The sequence below is a fragment of the Chiloscyllium punctatum genome, chromosome 25 (genome assembly GCF_047496795.1).
Source record: "Chiloscyllium punctatum isolate Juve2018m chromosome 25, sChiPun1.3, whole genome shotgun sequence".
In the NCBI taxonomy this organism is placed as follows: Eukaryota; Metazoa; Chordata; class Chondrichthyes; order Orectolobiformes; family Hemiscylliidae; genus Chiloscyllium; species Chiloscyllium punctatum.
The window spans coordinates 84,993,939-85,011,027 of record NC_092763.1 but is presented as its reverse complement, the minus strand read 5'-3'; the positions used below and the strand labels follow the sequence as shown (position 1 = coordinate 85,011,027).

At 44.1% G+C, this 17,089-nt stretch overlaps 1 protein-coding gene across 5 annotated transcripts in view; it reads right to left on the bottom strand.

Moving 5' to 3' along the window:
* Positions 1–975: 975 nt before the first annotated feature.
* fgf13a (fibroblast growth factor 13a) overlaps positions 976–17,089 on the bottom strand; it is a 756,986-nt gene continuing 740,872 nt past the window's right edge. For all 5 annotated transcript variants that reach the window (XM_072595622.1, XM_072595626.1, XM_072595623.1 and 2 more), the window contains one exon: positions 976–2,682. In XM_072595622.1, the coding sequence (XP_072451723.1) occupies positions 2,549–2,682 (134 nt within the window). In that variant the 3' untranslated portion in view covers positions 976–2,548. The remainder of the gene's footprint in view (positions 2,683–17,089) is intronic.

Genomic DNA, 17,089 nt, shown 5'->3' with positions numbered 1-17,089 from the left:
ACATCCATTCGTGTTAAAGAATTCCACTGGTTCACCTCCCCCCCACCCCCACCACCCCCACCACCCCCTCCTCCCCTCTCCACCATCTCTGTTCTGGGGCACCATGGGAAACATTATCCCTGAATCCAGTCTGGCCAGCCCTGACAGAGATTTACGTGTTCCAGTGAGATCTCCTCCCATCTTACTCGACTCCAGTGAATACAAACCCAGTTTGCCCAATCTCTCCTCATAAGGAAAGCTCTGGAATCACTTGGTGAAACTTTGCGCACTCCCTCTACAGCAAGTATATCTTTTCTTCAATAAGGAGGCCAAAACTACACATGATACTCCAGGTGTGATGGACCAGGAACAAGAGTAGCTAATCAGCCATTGAGTCATAGAGATGTACAGCATGGAAACAGACCCTTCAGTCCAACCCGTCCATGCCAACCAGATATCCCAACCCAATCTAGTCCCACTCGCCAGCACCTGGCCCATATCTCACCAAACCCTTCCTATTCATTTACCTATACAGATGCCTTTTAAATGTTGCAATTGTATCAACCTCCATCACTTCCTCTGACAGCTCATTCCACACACTCACCACTCTCTGTGTGAAGACATTGTCCGTTAGATCCATTTTAAATCTTTCCCTTCTCACCCTAAACCTATGCCCTCTAGTTCTGGACTCCCCCAGCCCAGGGAAAAGAGCTTATCTATTTATCCTATCCATGCCCCTCATAATTTTATTAACCTCTATAAGGTCACCCTTTGGCCTCTGAAACTCCAAGGAAAACAGCCTCAGCGTCTCTCCACTGCTCTGCCATTCAATAAGTTTCTGGTTAATCTGATTGTAACCTCAAATCTAAACTCCTACCAACTCTTGATAACCTTTCACCCACCCCTTTATTTAACAAGAACCTAATGGCAAATGCACAAATCCACACACATATATAAAAGGCACTCAGATAAATGACGACACGCTGAAAACAGACCTTCATAGAAATCTTTTATTCAGTGCATCTGTTGGTGTATACAACAAATAATAAACATCTGGCCAGTACAGAAGCAGGAAAACTGCATGTACTTGATAACCCATGTAATGTTCGGAGCACATTATCCAACATGTTTAAAATACAGATCCTACATCATGCAACTCTATTCCATTATTACCAGCTTTCTCCCATGCAACAGAGAAATTAAAATAAAAATCTAAACTAATTGATAGAATAGTAAGAACCTCTGTGTACTGTGTACTGGGATCAGCTGAGGATAAACTGCCCAAAGGGAAGTTCAGTCACAATAACCGCCACCATTGCCCAGTACATGAACAGAGGCGCTGGCAAACTCTTACAAATAAGACTTTCCACATTGTTATAAAAATGAAGTCACCCAAAACCCCACAGTTTATTCAAGAGTAAAAACCACCACAACAAGGTCAATGTGCAAATGCCTAAGGTGAGAACGAGTCACGAGGGTGCGTTTTGCTAATGGATGGGATTTCTGCACTCTAAGAGTTTCACTAGAAGGTTATTGTTACTACAAACTAGAAACCCTTGTCATCAAGATTGCTCTAAGTTACACTTTTAACCACTTTGCCTGAGACACTGATTTCATTCTGTTCATTTATTTTGTTTTCGCAACCCTGATTAGTTTTTGAAAGTAATCCTATCACTGTTGGTTGGAGTATAAAAAAAGCTGTAGAACTGCAGTATAGCAAAACACTATCATCAGACTAAAGAAAAGAAACTGGGTGCAAGTGTATCAAGTGGGACTGAACAGCACTGAGCCAAGAACGGGGTGCAATTACTGTTTACTGATTCCTCGTTCCTTTAGTAAAACCCAAAGGTGGCTACATTCCTCTGGCAGGAGTAAATATGGTCTGCTTCGTTTTGTGTGTGTCTGTTTGTGTTTGTGTGTGCATGCCTGTGTGTCTGTTTGTGTTTGTGTCTGTGTGTGCGTGTGTGCACACATGCCCGTGTGTGTGACTATGTGCGTCAGTGTGTGTGTGCACGCGTCTGTGTGTGTGCGCACCTGAGTGTGTGCCTGTAAATGTGTGTGTGTGTGCGTGCCTGTAAATGTGTGTGTGTGTGCCTGTAAATGTGTGTGTGTCTGTAAATGTGTGTGTGCCTGTAAATGTGTGTGTGTGTGTGTGTGCCTGTAAATGTGTGTGTGTGTGTGTGTGCCTGTGAGCCTGTGTGTTCACTGCTGAGCTGTAAATTGTTTTCAGCTTGTGAACAGGTTGCGAATTGTGTTATGATTCGTTTCCCGGAGACGGATCTGATGACGGGATAAAATGGCATTCCTTCCATTGCACCACATCCCACAAATGATGTTTCATCGGCCGTCCCAGTGTTTGGTGAGATGCACAAGCATTTTCTCGGCTAAAATTTATCCACTGACAGAAGAATCAGAAGGACCTAAGAGGCTGATAGGAGTGCGACTTTACCCAGCTCAGTAGTAGCTTGTTTCCTGAATCATTTTATAACAGAAAGAGGCTGTCTGCTAGTGATATGTTGACGGCATCTGTATCGTGGTTTGTCTGGACAGGGGTTGAGCCTCCAGGCAGCTACGTCGATTCAGTCTGACTCACCGTCTTTCCCCCGTTTAGCACTGCAGAGGCACTTCGACTCTTGGTGGGTGTTCCAGAACGGGACAGAACCTCCGCCAACTCATGTAGTGATGGCTCTCTGTAAAGGGCAACTGAAAATCAAAGAGGACATTATCATTAGTCAACATGTCTGACAAGTGTGTGTGTACCTGCTGTTTTACACTGGAGTTGCTGGCTCACCCAGGGTAACAATTAATGTCAGAGCCATTGATAAAGAACCTGGACAAACACAAACAACAGTTCAGAGTAGATTATTCTCAAGGTGAGATGAAGGTGTGTGGGAGGGACACAACTGAATGGTGAGGTGTTTTTGCTAGATAATCTGTTTTAACCAATGCAAATCAACCAATCCAGAAACATTGACTTCAGGAAAGAAAGTAACCTTCACAATCCCATTCCAAAGGCTATCCAAAGCTCAAACACACTCAGATCAAATTACCCAGTGACACTGAAGGAACGGCGATATATTTCTAAGTCAGGGTGGTGAATGGCTTGGAGGGGAACTTAAAGGTGGTGGTGTTCCTATGTATCTACTGCCTTTGTCCTTCAAGTGGAAGTAGTCATGGGTTTGGAAGGTGCTGCCTGAGGATTTGGAGCTGCACCCATTCAGATAAGTGGAGAGAATTCCCTCACACTCCTGACTTGTAGATGGGGGTGGACAGGAGGTGAATTACTCGCTGCAGTATTCCTAGTCTTTGATCTGTTCTTGTGGTCACTGTACTTAAATGGTGAGGCCACTTGAATTTCTGGTCAATGGTAACCCCCAGGATGTTGATAGTGAGGCATTCAGTAATGCCAAGGGGCAGATGTTCGATTCTCACTTGTTGGAGATGATCATTGTGTGCTACAAATGTTACTTGCCACTTTTCAGCCCAAGACTGGATATTTTCCAGATCTTGTTGCATTTGAACATGGTCTGCTTCAGAATCTAGCGAATGATGATGAATATTGCACAAACATCTGTTTCTGACCTTATGATGGAGGGAAGGTCATTGATGAAGCAGCTGAAGATGGTTGGGACTAGGACACTACCCTGAGGGACTCCTGCAGAGGTGCCCTGGAGCTGAAATGACTGACCTCAACTTTGAAAAGATGTGAACCTGGATCTTTAGAATTACTAGTTCAGTGGCAATGATTGAAAAGTCTTCACCACATTCAATGCATTCCTGATCCTAATGGATTGATGGTCTTATATAGATAGGTTATTGATTGGGAAGAGGATCAGGGATTACAGGGAGAAAGGAGGAGAATGGGATTGAGAAACATCAGCCATGATTGAATGATGTAGCAAATTTGATGGGCTGAATGGACTAATTCTGCTCCTTTGTCTAATCCCTCAACAGGTTTTCCTCCTACCCTGCCCTCCTTTAGATCAGTGCTTTCTGATTCTCAATCCTTCCATAGATGGAAACTGTTTCTCCCTGACTAGCCAATCTTGATCCCTTAGGATTTTGAACATCTCCTTTCAACCTCTAAGGAGGGCAGTCCCAACTTCTCCAATCTGTCTTTGTCACTCTGTTTCCTCATCTCTGGGACCAGGCTTGTGAATCCTTCCTCTACCCTCTCTCAGGCCTGCACATCCTTCCTGAGACGTGATGCCCTGAACTCAACACAATTCCCCAGTGTTAAACAGTTTCACCCCTTGCTTTTGCTGCAATACACACATCCTGGAAATATTTTCTCAAAGCAAAATCAATGTAGTGTACAAAATCCCATGCAAGGACTCACAAAACACTACATAGGACAAACAGGAAGACAGCTAACGATCTGCATCCATGAACACCAACTAGCCACGGAACGACACGACCAGCTATCCTTAGTAGCCACACATGCAGATGACAAGCAACATGAATTCGACTGGGACAACACTACTATTATAGGACAAGCCAAACAGAGAACAGCCAGGGAATTCTTAGAGGCACGGCACTCATCCACAGATTCAATCAATAAGCACATTGACCTGGACCCAATATACCGGCCACTGCAGCGTACAGCTGGAACTGACAACCGGAAGCGGCAGAGACAGGCCACTATAAATGCCGGAGGAAACAGCACAGAAGCGCTTCACAGGAAGCTCCCAAGCACTGAGGATGTCACCTAGACAGGGGATGAAATGGCTGCAACACAAATTCCCAGCTCGGCAAACAGAACCACAACAATGAGCACCCGAGCTACAAATCTTCTCACAAACTTTGAATCTCAAAGAACTGAAGTGAGATTTTGAGAAGGAGAAGAGAGAATGAAGGACGGAGTGTCTGGGTGAAATCTGTAACTGAGATGCAGCAGGATCCCACAACCTTGAGGGCCGAAGGGCCTGTGCTGTGCTGTACTGTTCTAACACAATTGTCCTTCTGCATTCTAGCTGCCAGTGTCAGCCTCTGCCAGGCTGGCTCCGATCCTTCTGCCAGTCAAACCCATGTGAAAAAGACATGATCAAAGCTTTCAGATTGATTAATGTAAAGTCTGGGCCAACAATCTCTGTGATGGTGACCACGCTTTATGTATTGGAATGCACCACTGAAGCACTTTCCGAACACATTCCAGACTAGATTTGGAAGTAATGATAAGATTTCTGAGTCAGCAGAAGGCAACAATTTTCTGTTCATTTCAGTGTCATTTGAGCCCACTCATGTGCAGCTCTGTGAAACCTCTGGATATAGGCACCTCATTACCGGCAAGAGGCCAATCCTAGTGTGGAAACATCTAGCTATTGGTCCTGCCAACATAATACTGAAGACATACTGTAGACCTTGCTGCATCATTGCCAAACTGTTCTAGCCCTGCAACATTGACAGCCACCCCACATGAGTAATATTGCCCAGGTATGTTCTGTACACAAAAAGCAGGACAAATTCAATCCAGCCAATTACTACCTCATTAATCTGCCTTCGATCATCAGTAAAATGATGGAATGCTTCTTCAACAGTGCTAACAGGCTTTTAACAACTCAGCAATAGCCCGTACACCACCACTCTGCCAGCATCCTGCCATGTTCACACAGCTCCTCATTGCAGTTAAACATGGTAACTATGGTCAATATTGGCTCCTTGGTGGATGAGGCTGGGGAGTTAATAATGGGCAACACAGAAATGGCGCAGTGATTAAATTAATATTTTGTTTCACTTTTCATGGTGGACAACACTAGTACCATCCCAACAGGAAAGGGTACCGCAGAGGTTATAGAAAGGAAGGAACTTAGAATGATTATCACTACTAGGGGAAAAGGTACTGAACAGATGATTGGGATTGAAGACATCATGTGTCAGCAGACATGTCCCCAGGAAATGGCAACAAAGATGATGGATCCATTGGTTACAATATTCCAAAATGTCCTAGATGTGGGAAAGGTTCCAGTGGATTGGAAAAATCCAATATGAACATTGTTATCCCAAAACAGAGGGAGACAGAGAGTAGGAAACTATAGGCAGGTAGTTTAACGTATATCATTCAGAGTTTGTTAGAATACACTATTGAGGAAATAATAACAGTTAGCAAGTCAAAATACAATACAATACAGCATTGCTGTATAAAGAGTAAATCATGTTTGACTAATTTGCTAGAGTTCTTCAAAGATATAACAAACAATGTGGATAATGGGAATCCTGTAGGGGTAATATACCTGGACTTCAGGAAGGCATTTGTTAAGGTGCTGCATCAAAGGTATATGCACAAAGTAAGATCACATGGGGTTGGGGGGAATTTATTAGCTTGGACATAGTATTGGTGAACCAACAGAGAGCAGAGACGGGATAAATGGGTCTTTTTCTAGTTGCCAAGGTGCCATGACATTAATGGTTTGGATTCAGGGACAGAAGTACTATGGCCAAAGTTGTAGATGACACTAAAATGGATGGGAGACTAAGCTGCAGTAAAGAAATAAGAGATTTCTTATAAGTTAGATGAAAGGGCCACATTTGGTGCATAACGTTTAACGTCAATAAGCATACAGTTATCCACTTTGATTGGAAGAATAAAAAAGCAGTTTATTATCTAAATACAGTCAGAGACATATAGCACAAAAACAAACCCTTTGGTACAACTCATCCACACTGACTAGACATCCCAATCTGACCTAGTCCCATTTACCAGCACTTGGCCCATATCTCTCTAAACCCTTCCTATTCATATATACATCCAGATGCCTTTTAAATGTTGTCATTGTACCAGCCTCCACCACTTCCTCTGGCAGCTCATTCCATACACGTACTACCCTCTGTGTGAAAAAGTTGCCCCTCAGGGCAAATCTTTCCCCTCTCACCCTAAACCTATGCCCTCTAGTTTTGGACTCCCCCAACCTGGGAAAAAACATTGGCTATTCACTCTATCCATGCCCCTCATGATTTAAAAAAATCTCTATAGGGTTACCCCTCAGCCTCCGATGCTCTAGGGAAAATAACCCCAGCCTATTCAGCCTCTCTCCATAACTCAAATCCTCCAGCCCTAGCAATATCTTTGTAAATCTTTTCTGCAACCTCTCAAGTTTGAAAATTGTTTGCAATATTCTAAAAGTGGCCTAACCAATATCCTGTACAGTTGCAACATGACCTCCCAACTCCTACACTTAATGCACTGACCAATGAATTTGAGAGTGTCTCACTGAAGAGGGACCTGGATGTCCTCATACATGAACCACAGAAAACAAGTACACAGATTCAGTGGGTAATAAGGAAGGCAAATGGAATTTTGGCATTCATTACTAAAGGAATAGAGCACAAAAGTGGAGTAGTATTGTTGCTACTGCAGAAAGCATCAGTGAGATGGCAGTTGGAGAATTGTGCACAATTTTGATCCCATTACTTGAGGAGGGATGTAGTTGTATTGGAGACATTCAGAGGAGATTCACTAGATTGATCCCAGAGATGAGGGGCTTGCCTTATGAAGAGAGATCGAGCAGTTCAGGCCGATACTGTCTTGAGTTGAGAAGAATGATAGGAGATCGAATTGAGAGATAGAAGATGCTAAAAGGGATTGAGAAAGCAGATGGTGAAAAGGCGTTCCCTCATGTGAGGCAGTCTAGAATGAGAGGTCAGAGTTTTAGGGTAACTGATATCAGGTTTAAAACAGAGGTGAGGAGAAATTACTTCTCCCAAAAGGGTCATGAATCTGTAGAATTCACTCCCCTAGCTGTGACTTTGAGTTAATTGAAGGAGGAGGTCGACAGATGATGAATTAGTAATGGGCTGAAGGGTTATGGAGAGCAGGCAGGAACATGGAGTTGAGGTTCAGACCAGCCCTGAGTGATAAGCAGGCTTAACAGACCAAATGGCTTACTCCTGCTCCTAGTTCTTACATTCTAAAAAGAGCTGCATTCTCGAGGGTAGGTGAGAGGGACAGCCCTTGACATCAGGGAGCACTAGCAAAACTGGAATTAATGGATATCGGCAGGCAAACTCTCCATTGGTTGGAGTCATACCTGGCATATACAAAGATGGTTGTGGTTGTTGGGGGCCAGTTATCTCAGCCCCAGGGCATTTGTGCAGGAGTTCCTCAGGGGAGTGGCTCAACTCACACACCATGGTGAATTGGAACAGGTTCCTTCACTGATTCTAATTCACCATTAACAGACATAATTTCAAATCTCTGGGTCCTAAACTCTACAATTCCCTCTCTCCTCCAATTCAGACAGTCGGTCAACTCTGTGTCAAGGGTCCTTCCCCCTAATGTCAGTCAGTGCTAAAAGTTGTGCTTGTGAAACATTCTTTGGTGTTTTAAAATACTAATGTAAATGTAAATTGTTATAACAATAAGGTCTCTTGTTACACCTTCTGTAGCTGTAATCTGTTCCACAATATCACTGCCATATGATTGAAAATCTTCCTCCTGCATTTATTAATTGCTAGTGCTAAAAGACCATAAGATAAAGGAGCAGAAATCAGCCATTTGGCCCATCGGGTTTGCTCCATGATTCAATCATGGCTGATACGTTTCTCAACCCTCATTCTCTATCCTTCTCCCTGTTGCCCTTCATCCTTAACCAATCAAAAACCTATCTTTTTATTCATTCACAGAATGAGGGCGTCACTGGCCAGGCACGTTTATTGTCCAGTTCTAATTGCTCAGAGGCAATTAAGAGTCATTGCTGTGTGTCTGGAGTCACATGTAGGCCAGACCAGGTGAAGATGGCAGTTACTTCCCTAAAGTGAACCAAACAGGTTTTTCCAACAATTGAGTCATGGTCATCACTTGGCCTCCTCCTGTGGGAATGAGTTCCACAGATTCTCCACCCTCTGGCTGAAGAAATTCCTATTCATCCCAGTTCTAAAGGGTTGTCCCTTCACCCTGAGGCTGTGCCCTTGGGTCCTAGTCTCTCCATGTTCACTCTATCCAGGCCTCTCAGTATTCTGTAAGTTTCAATCAGATCCCCCCTCATCCTTCTAAACTCCATTGAGTACAGACCCAGAGTCCTCAACCGTTCCTAATATCACAAACCCTTCATCCCTGGGATCATTCTTGTAATCCTCCTCTGGACCCCCTCCAACACCAGCACATCCTTCCTTCGATATGGGACCCAAACTTGTGCACAATATTCCAAATGTGGCCTGACCAGAGCCTTATACAACCTCAGAAATATACTGCTGCTCTTGTATTCTAGCCCTTTTGAAAAGGATGCTAACAGTCAGGGAATTCAGCATGTCCAAAATGACCCTTACCAACTCCTACAGATGCACCAAAGAAAGCATTCTATCCAGGTACATAAAAGCCTAATATGGCAACTGTTCTGCCCAAGACTGTAAGAAACTGCAGATAATTATGTGCACAGCTCAGACCATCAAAGAAGCCAACCTCCCATCTATAAACTCCATCTGACTTCTTGTTGCTACCGAAAGGCAGCCAACATTATCAAAGACCCCACCCACCCCAGTTACAATCTCTTCCAATCCCTTCCATCAGACAGAAAATACAAAAGCCTAAACACGTACCAACAGGTATATGAACAGCTTCTTCTCCACTGTTATTAGACTTTTGAATGGACACCTCAACTTTTAATCTAACATTGATATTGCTTTTTGTGCACCTTCTCCCAATTTACTGGTAAAAGCTCAAGCAGGAAACTCCAGATACAGGTCCAGTGCTGGTCGGAGAAGGCAGAGGATCAACTCTGGCACTGTCTGGAATTGGCTGATTGGACCATGTTGAAACAGGCTGCAGGTACCTTGGACGAGTATGTCACCACCGTCACAGACTTTATCAGCAAGTGTGTGGAGGACTGTATACAGAGGAAGTCAATCCGGGTGTTCTCCAACAGGAATCCCTGGATAAATCAGGGCATACAGAACCTGCTGAAAACCAGGCATGTGGCCTTCAGATCAGGAGATCCACTAAATACAAGGAATCCAAGTATGACCTTCGCAGAGCCATTAAGACAGCTAAGGACCAATACTGATCCAAACTAGAGACCAGACAGACACCCAGCGACTATGGCAAGGACTGAATGACATCACAGGTTCTAAAAAGAGACAGTGCGAGATGGCAGACGATGACACATCCCTCCCAGATCATCTGAACACCTACTGTGCTCGCTTTGAGCAGAATTTCGGCAGAGAGGTAACACCTATGCCGACAAGTCCTGACGAACCTATCCCAACAGTGACTGCATCAGAGGTCAGATCAGTTTTCCTCCGTGTGAATCCAAGGAAGGTGATGGGACCAGACGGAGTACCAGGCCATGCACTCAGAGCATGTGCAGATCAACTGGCAGAGGTCTTCTTGGACATCTTCAACCTCTCCCTGCAGCAGGCCACTCTCCCTGCCTGTTTCAAGAGGACCAATATCATCCCTGTGCCTAAGAAGACTCATGCAGCATGTCTCAATGACTACCACCCAATGGGCCTAACTTCAGTGGTCATGAAGTGCTTTGAAAGGCTGGTCCTGTCATTCATCAATACCAGCCTCCCCACTACTCTTGACCGACTCCAATTTGCCTATCGGACCAACAGATACACATCAGATGCCACATCACTTGCCTTTCACTCCTCCCTTGAACATGTTGACACCAAGAACAGCTACGTAAGAATCCACCTCATTGACGAAAGTGCAGCCTTCAGCACTACTATCCCCTCGAGACTGATTACTAAACTTATTGATCTCGGACTAAGCCCCACTCTCTGCAATTGGATCCTCAGTTTCCTGACCCACAAGCCACAATCAGTGAAGATTGGGGACAATATTTCATTCTCACTAACACTCAACACTGGAGCCCCCCCCCAGGGGTGTGTACTCAGTCCCCTACTGTACTCACTGTATACCCATGACTGTGTCACCAAATACCAGACTAATGCCATTTACAAGTTCGCTGATGACACCACCATAGTCGGTCAAATCTCAGATGGCAGCGTAACAGACTACAGATGGGAGGTGGAAGACCTGGAAAAATGGTACACTGAGAACAACCTAGCTCTCAACGCCGGCAAAACCAAGGAACTCATTATTGACTTTAGGTGGCACGGTGGCACAGTGGTTAGCACTGCTGCCTCACAGCGCCAGAGACCTGGGTTCAATTCTCGCCTCAGGCGACTGACTGTGTGGAGTTTGCACGTTCTCCCCGTGTCTGCGTGGGTTTCCTCTGGGTGCTCCAGTTTCCTCCCACAGTCCAAAGATGTGCAGGTCAGGTGAATTGGCCATGCTAAATTGCCCGTAGTTTTAGATAAGGGGTAAATGTAGGGGTATGGGTAGGTTGCGCTTCGGCGGGGCGGTGTGGACTTGTTGGGCCAAAGGGCCTGTTTCCACACTGTAAGTAATCTAATCTAATCTAATCTAACTTTCAGCTGGATGTTACACATGCCCCCTACACATTAACAGCACAGACGTGGAACGAGTGGAGAGTGTCAAGCTCCTGGGAGTGGTCATCAACAACAAGCTTTCTTGGACTCTTTATGTGAACATATTGGTTACAAAGGCCCAACAATGTCTCTTCTTCCTCAGGCAGCTGAGAAAATTTGGCATGACGGCGAATACTCTTGCCAACTTTTATAGGTGCACCATCAAGAGCATTCTGTCTGGATGTATCACTACCTGGTATGGCAAGTGTACCATTCAAGATGGTTACAGAGAGTGGTGAACTCAGCCCGGACAATCACAAAGGCCAACCTCCCATCTACAGAATCCATCTACCAGGCCCGCTGTCAGGGAAAGGCCGCCAGCATTCTCAAAGATCCATCCCACCCTGGCAATGTTTTTCTACAACCTCTACCATCGGGGAGAAGGTACAGAATCATGAACACACACCAGCTGGTTTCACATCAGTTTCTACCCTGCTGTTGTTAGAATACTGAATGGACTCAGAAACTGTTAGCATTGACCTGTAGCTGTGTTTGTGTTTTTGCCGCTGTTTCCCAATTATTTACTATCTATGCTACTTAACTCTGTGATCGGCCTGTATTGCTCACAAGATAAAGCTTTTCACTGTGCCTTGGTAGATGTGACAATAAATTCAATTCAAATTCAAATTCAAATTCTCTGCAGCTGTAACTCTATATTCCTTGCTCTGTACAATTACCCTATGATCATGGTATATTACGATCTGCCTGTTCTGCACACAAAACAACATTTTTGGCTATACTTAGGTACGTGTGACAATAATAAATCAAATCAAAACAAATCATTGCATTTGCCTTTCTAACTGCCAACTGAATCAGCATGTTAAACTTAAGACAATCCTGAACAAGGACTCCAAAGTCTCTGAGCTTCAGATTTCTGAAGCCGTTCCCCATTTACAAAATAGCCTCCACCTCTATTCTTCCTTCCTACCAATGTGCATCATCTCACACTTTCCCACAGTGTGTTCCATCTTGCCCAATCTCCCAACCTGTCCAACTCCTGCAACCTCCCACTTCCTTAGTACTGCTTATCCCTCCACTTACTTTTGTGTCATCTGCAAATTAGCAACAATGCCCACAGTCCCTTCATCCAGATCATTCATGTCTTTATTTTATCAAAATAACCCCTACGCTCAAATTCTGACCCAGTGGAACAGTTTATCTGGATTCAATTTGGTCAAAACTGTAACGACTTCAAACATACGACTCCTTGCTTTATTATTCTTTCCTCATTTGTCATGCTGTCTAATTGTGTCGTGAATTTTTTGTCTGGAAGATTTAGGTTGGATACGGTTAATGGCACCAAAGCAGATGGGCAGAGGTAAGGTATAGACTGACAACGAACTAATGGTATGATAGAATGTGTTTAAGGGGCTGACTGGCCTGCTTCAACAGAGGCAACAGTAGAATCTGATTTTATATCAAGCCAGTCATTAGCTTGGGCTGAGGAAAGGCTACATCAGTTGCTTGTTGGGAATGAGCAAGGAATCAGATTACAAGAATGGGTTGAGCAGAGAATGAAGGCCTGCAGAGATTTGTTGGGTCAAATGGCCTGTTTCGACTTAGCAATTTCGATATAAATCTTACTTACATGTTAGTTCATGGGGATCTGAGCTGACAGTTGAATTTATTCTTTTGCATTCCTGAGAACACTATGGCAACTCAATATGGTGAATAAATATTGAAGAGCAGGATCGTTGAAAATGTCTGTTACAAATATAAACTTGACTGAACATTACTTTTTCAAATGGAGGTATAAAGAAACAAAAGAATAGTATAGCACAGGAAAAGGCCATTCGGCCCACCAAATCTGCACTGACACATGATGCCTTTCTGAACCAAAAACCTTTTGCCTCTACACGGTCCGTATCTCTCTGTTGCTGTATCTGTCAAAGTGCCTTGTAAATATTGCTATTGTATCCGTCTCCACTACCTTCTCTTGGCAGTGTATTCCAGGCACTTCCCACCCTCAGTGTAAAAACCTGCCTCATCCATCTCCTTTAAACGTAGCTCTTTTTACCTGAAACCTACGTCCCCAAGTAATTGACATTTCCACCCTTGGAAAAAGACTGATTATCCATTAGAGACATTAGCTACACCAATGGAAACACAATGCACAGACTCTAGGCTGCTCCAGGAAGTGAGAAAGGAGGTTGCTAAGCCACTGGTGAGGATATTTGCCTCCTCATTCTCCACAGGAGTCGTACCGGAGGGTTGGAAGGAGGAGAATGTTCCTCTTTTCAAGAAGGGGAATAGGGAAATCCCTGGCAATTACAGATCAGTCAGTCTTACATCTGTGGTCAGCAAAGTTTTGGAAAGAATTCTGAGGGATAGGATTTATGACTATTTGGCAAAGCACAGTGTGATTAAAGGCAGTCAGCATGGCTTTGTGAGGGAAAGGTCATGCCTCACAAATCTTATTGAGTTCTTTGAGGAGGTGACCAGACAGGTCGACGAAGGTCGAGCAGTGGATGTGGTGTATTTGGACTTCAGTAAGGCATTTAATAGGGTTCCCCATGGTAGGCTCATTCATAAAGTCAGAAAGTATGGGATACAGGGAGATTTGGCTGTCTGGATTCAGAATTGGCTGGCTGACTGAAGGCAGAGAATGGTTGTAGATGGGAAGTATTCTGCCTGGAGGTCAGTGTTGAGTGGGGTCCCAAGGGCTCTGTTCTTGGGCCTCTGCTCTTTGTAGTTTTTATAAATGACTTGGTTGAGGGGTGGGTTAATATATTTGTAGATGAGACAAAGGTTGAAGGTGCCGTTGATAGTATCGAGGGCTATTGCAGGCTGCAGCACGACATAGACGGGATGTAGAGCTATATTCCTGTATTCCTGATAAAGGGCTTTTGCCCAAAACATCGATTTCGAAGCTCCTTGGATGCTGTGCCTGAACTGCTGTGCTCTTCCAGCACCACTAATCCAGAATCTGGTTTCCAGCATCTGCAGTCATTGTTTTACCTACCAGGATGTAGAGCGGGGCTGAGAAATGGCAGATGGAGTTCAACCTGGATAAATGTGAAGTAATGCATTTTGGAAGTCAAACTCGAATACTGAATATAGGATTAAAGACAGGATTCTTGGCAGAGTGGAGGAACAGAGGGATCTAGGTGTGCAAGTACATAGATCACTCAAAGATGCCACCCAAGTGGATTGGGCTGTTAAGAAAGCATATGGTGTTTTGGCTTTCATTAACAGGGGGATCGAGTTTAAGAGCCGTGAGGTTTTGCTGCAGCTCTACAAGTCCCTGGTGAGACCACACTTGGAATATTGTGTCCATTTCTGGTCGAAAAATGTGTTGCTGGAAAAATGTATTGCTGAAGAAGGGCTTATGCCCGAAATGTTGATTCTCCTGCTCCTTTGATGCTGCCTGACCTGCTGCACTTTTCCAGCAACACATTTTCAGCTCTGATCTCCAGCATCTGCAGTCCTCACTTTCTTCCAGTTCTGCCCTATTATAGGAAAGATACAGAGGCTTTGGAGAGGGTGCAAAGAAGGTTTACCAGGATGCTGCCTGGACTGGAGGGCTTGTCTTATGAAGAAAGGTTGAATAAACTCAGACATTTCTCTCTGGAGAGAAGGAGGAAGAGACGTGACCTGATCGAGGTGTACAAGATAATAAGTGGCATAGATAGAGTCAATAGCCAGAGACTTTTCCCCAGGGCAGGATTGACTGGTACGAGGAGTCATAGTTTGAAGATATTAGGAGGAAGGTATTAAGGAGACGTCAGAGGTAGGTTCTTATGCAGAAAGTTGTGAATGCATGGAATGCGTTGCCAGTGGTGGTGATGGAAGCAGAGTCATTGGGGACATTTAAGCGACTGCTGGACATGCACATGGATAGCAGTGAGTTGAGGGGTGTGTAGGTTAAGTTACTATATTTTACATTAGGATTAAATCTCGGCACAACATTGTGGGCCAAAAGGCCTGTTCTGTGCTGTATTTTTCTATGTTCTATGTTCTAGTGGAAGTCTGAGTGACATGGCTCATGGGGAGATGTGTGGCAAAGTTGGACAAGAAGACTAGCGAGGCTCATCTCAATATCAGGGCCAACACACCCATCTTTTATACTTTTGACAATTGGTTTGGTGCATTTCTCACTAGGAGATGGCAAAATGCCAATAAAAGGGATTAACAATTGTTAAGCACATCTTGCCTCATGATGACTCAGCTTTCTATTTTACTAACAACATATTGATAACTCTCAATGTGGAAGTCCAAGCAGGTATCTGGTGCCTTCAGTTTGCTGCTTTCTCTGAAAGACCTCTATGTTGGATACCGAGCACCAACATCTCAGGACATGCTCCATATACATTAGTCACATATACCCCACATCCATGACATTGGCATTCAATATGCACCTGGGACATAAACTATACTTTTTTAAAGATATGTCATGTATATAGCTCATGGGGTATTGTGTCATCGGGATGGCCAGCATTTATTGTTCTTTCCTAATTTCCCATGAATGCTTGCTCAGTCATTTCACAGTCAACTATATTACTGTGGGTCTGGAGTCACACATAGACCAGAGCAGGTAAGGATGGTAGATTTCCTTCTGTAAAGGACATAGTGACCTAGATGTGGTTTTACATTAAGCAAACATAGTCAGCATGGTCACCATTATAAGAGACAAGTTAGATTTAGTTATTAACTGAATTTAAGTTTCACTAGCTGCCCTTGGTAAGATTGGAACCCACTTCCCCAGACCATGAGCCAAGTCCTCTGGATTATGAGACTTTCTCCCTGTACCATCATCTTCTTCTCTACTGAAACATAAGGCTCACTAGGAGCAAGGCTGGGCAGCCTTCATCGCTTGGCAGCACCACTCAAGCTCACAAATACGTCAAGAAAGTAACATTCAAACATTCAAGACTAATGTCCAATGACAGATACAGAAGATAAAGGACAGAGGAAGGGAAGACAAAATTGGAGAAATCCAATGATAACCTGACCATTGTATAAGGCAGAGCTTTGTAAAGCTGCCCGAGTGTACAGTGTTTTGGAAAGGGCAATGTACATTCAGTTTCTTTGGAGTTGCCATACACACTTAAACCAGAAGTTAGGAATCTGTTACAGTCTGCAGATTCATTTTTAATAAAGAATGCCCTCGAATGCTTGGCAGCTTTGGTGCTGGGTATCTCCGGCTCTTTTGATCCTAACAATTTCACAACCACCAGTGCTAGCAACAGACCAAAATCAAATGCACGTATTCACTATCACTCAGAGCATGGTGTTACTTAGCATAAGGATGACAATGCGATCCACCTACACTGTAACAAACAATTCCAAACTCTCCCCCAGATCTCAACTATGGTGAATAAAAAAATGCTGCAGCCCATCACATGAGTTCAGTTACTCGTTGTGTACCACAAGGATCTGTTTTGGTCCACTGCTGTTTGTCGTTTTTATAAAAGACCTGGATGAGGGCATAGAAGGATGAGTTAGTAAATTTGTGGATGACAGTCAGGTCAGTGGAGTTCTGGACAATGACGAAGGATGTTGCAGGTTACAGAGGGATGTGATAAGCTGCAGAGCTGGTCTGAGAGGTAGCAAATGAAGTTCAATGTGGAAAAGTGTGAGGTGATTCACTTTGGAAGGACTAACAGGAATGCAGAGTACTGGGCTAATGGGAAGATTCTTGGTAGTGTAGATGAGCAGAGAGACCCTTGAAAGTTGCCAC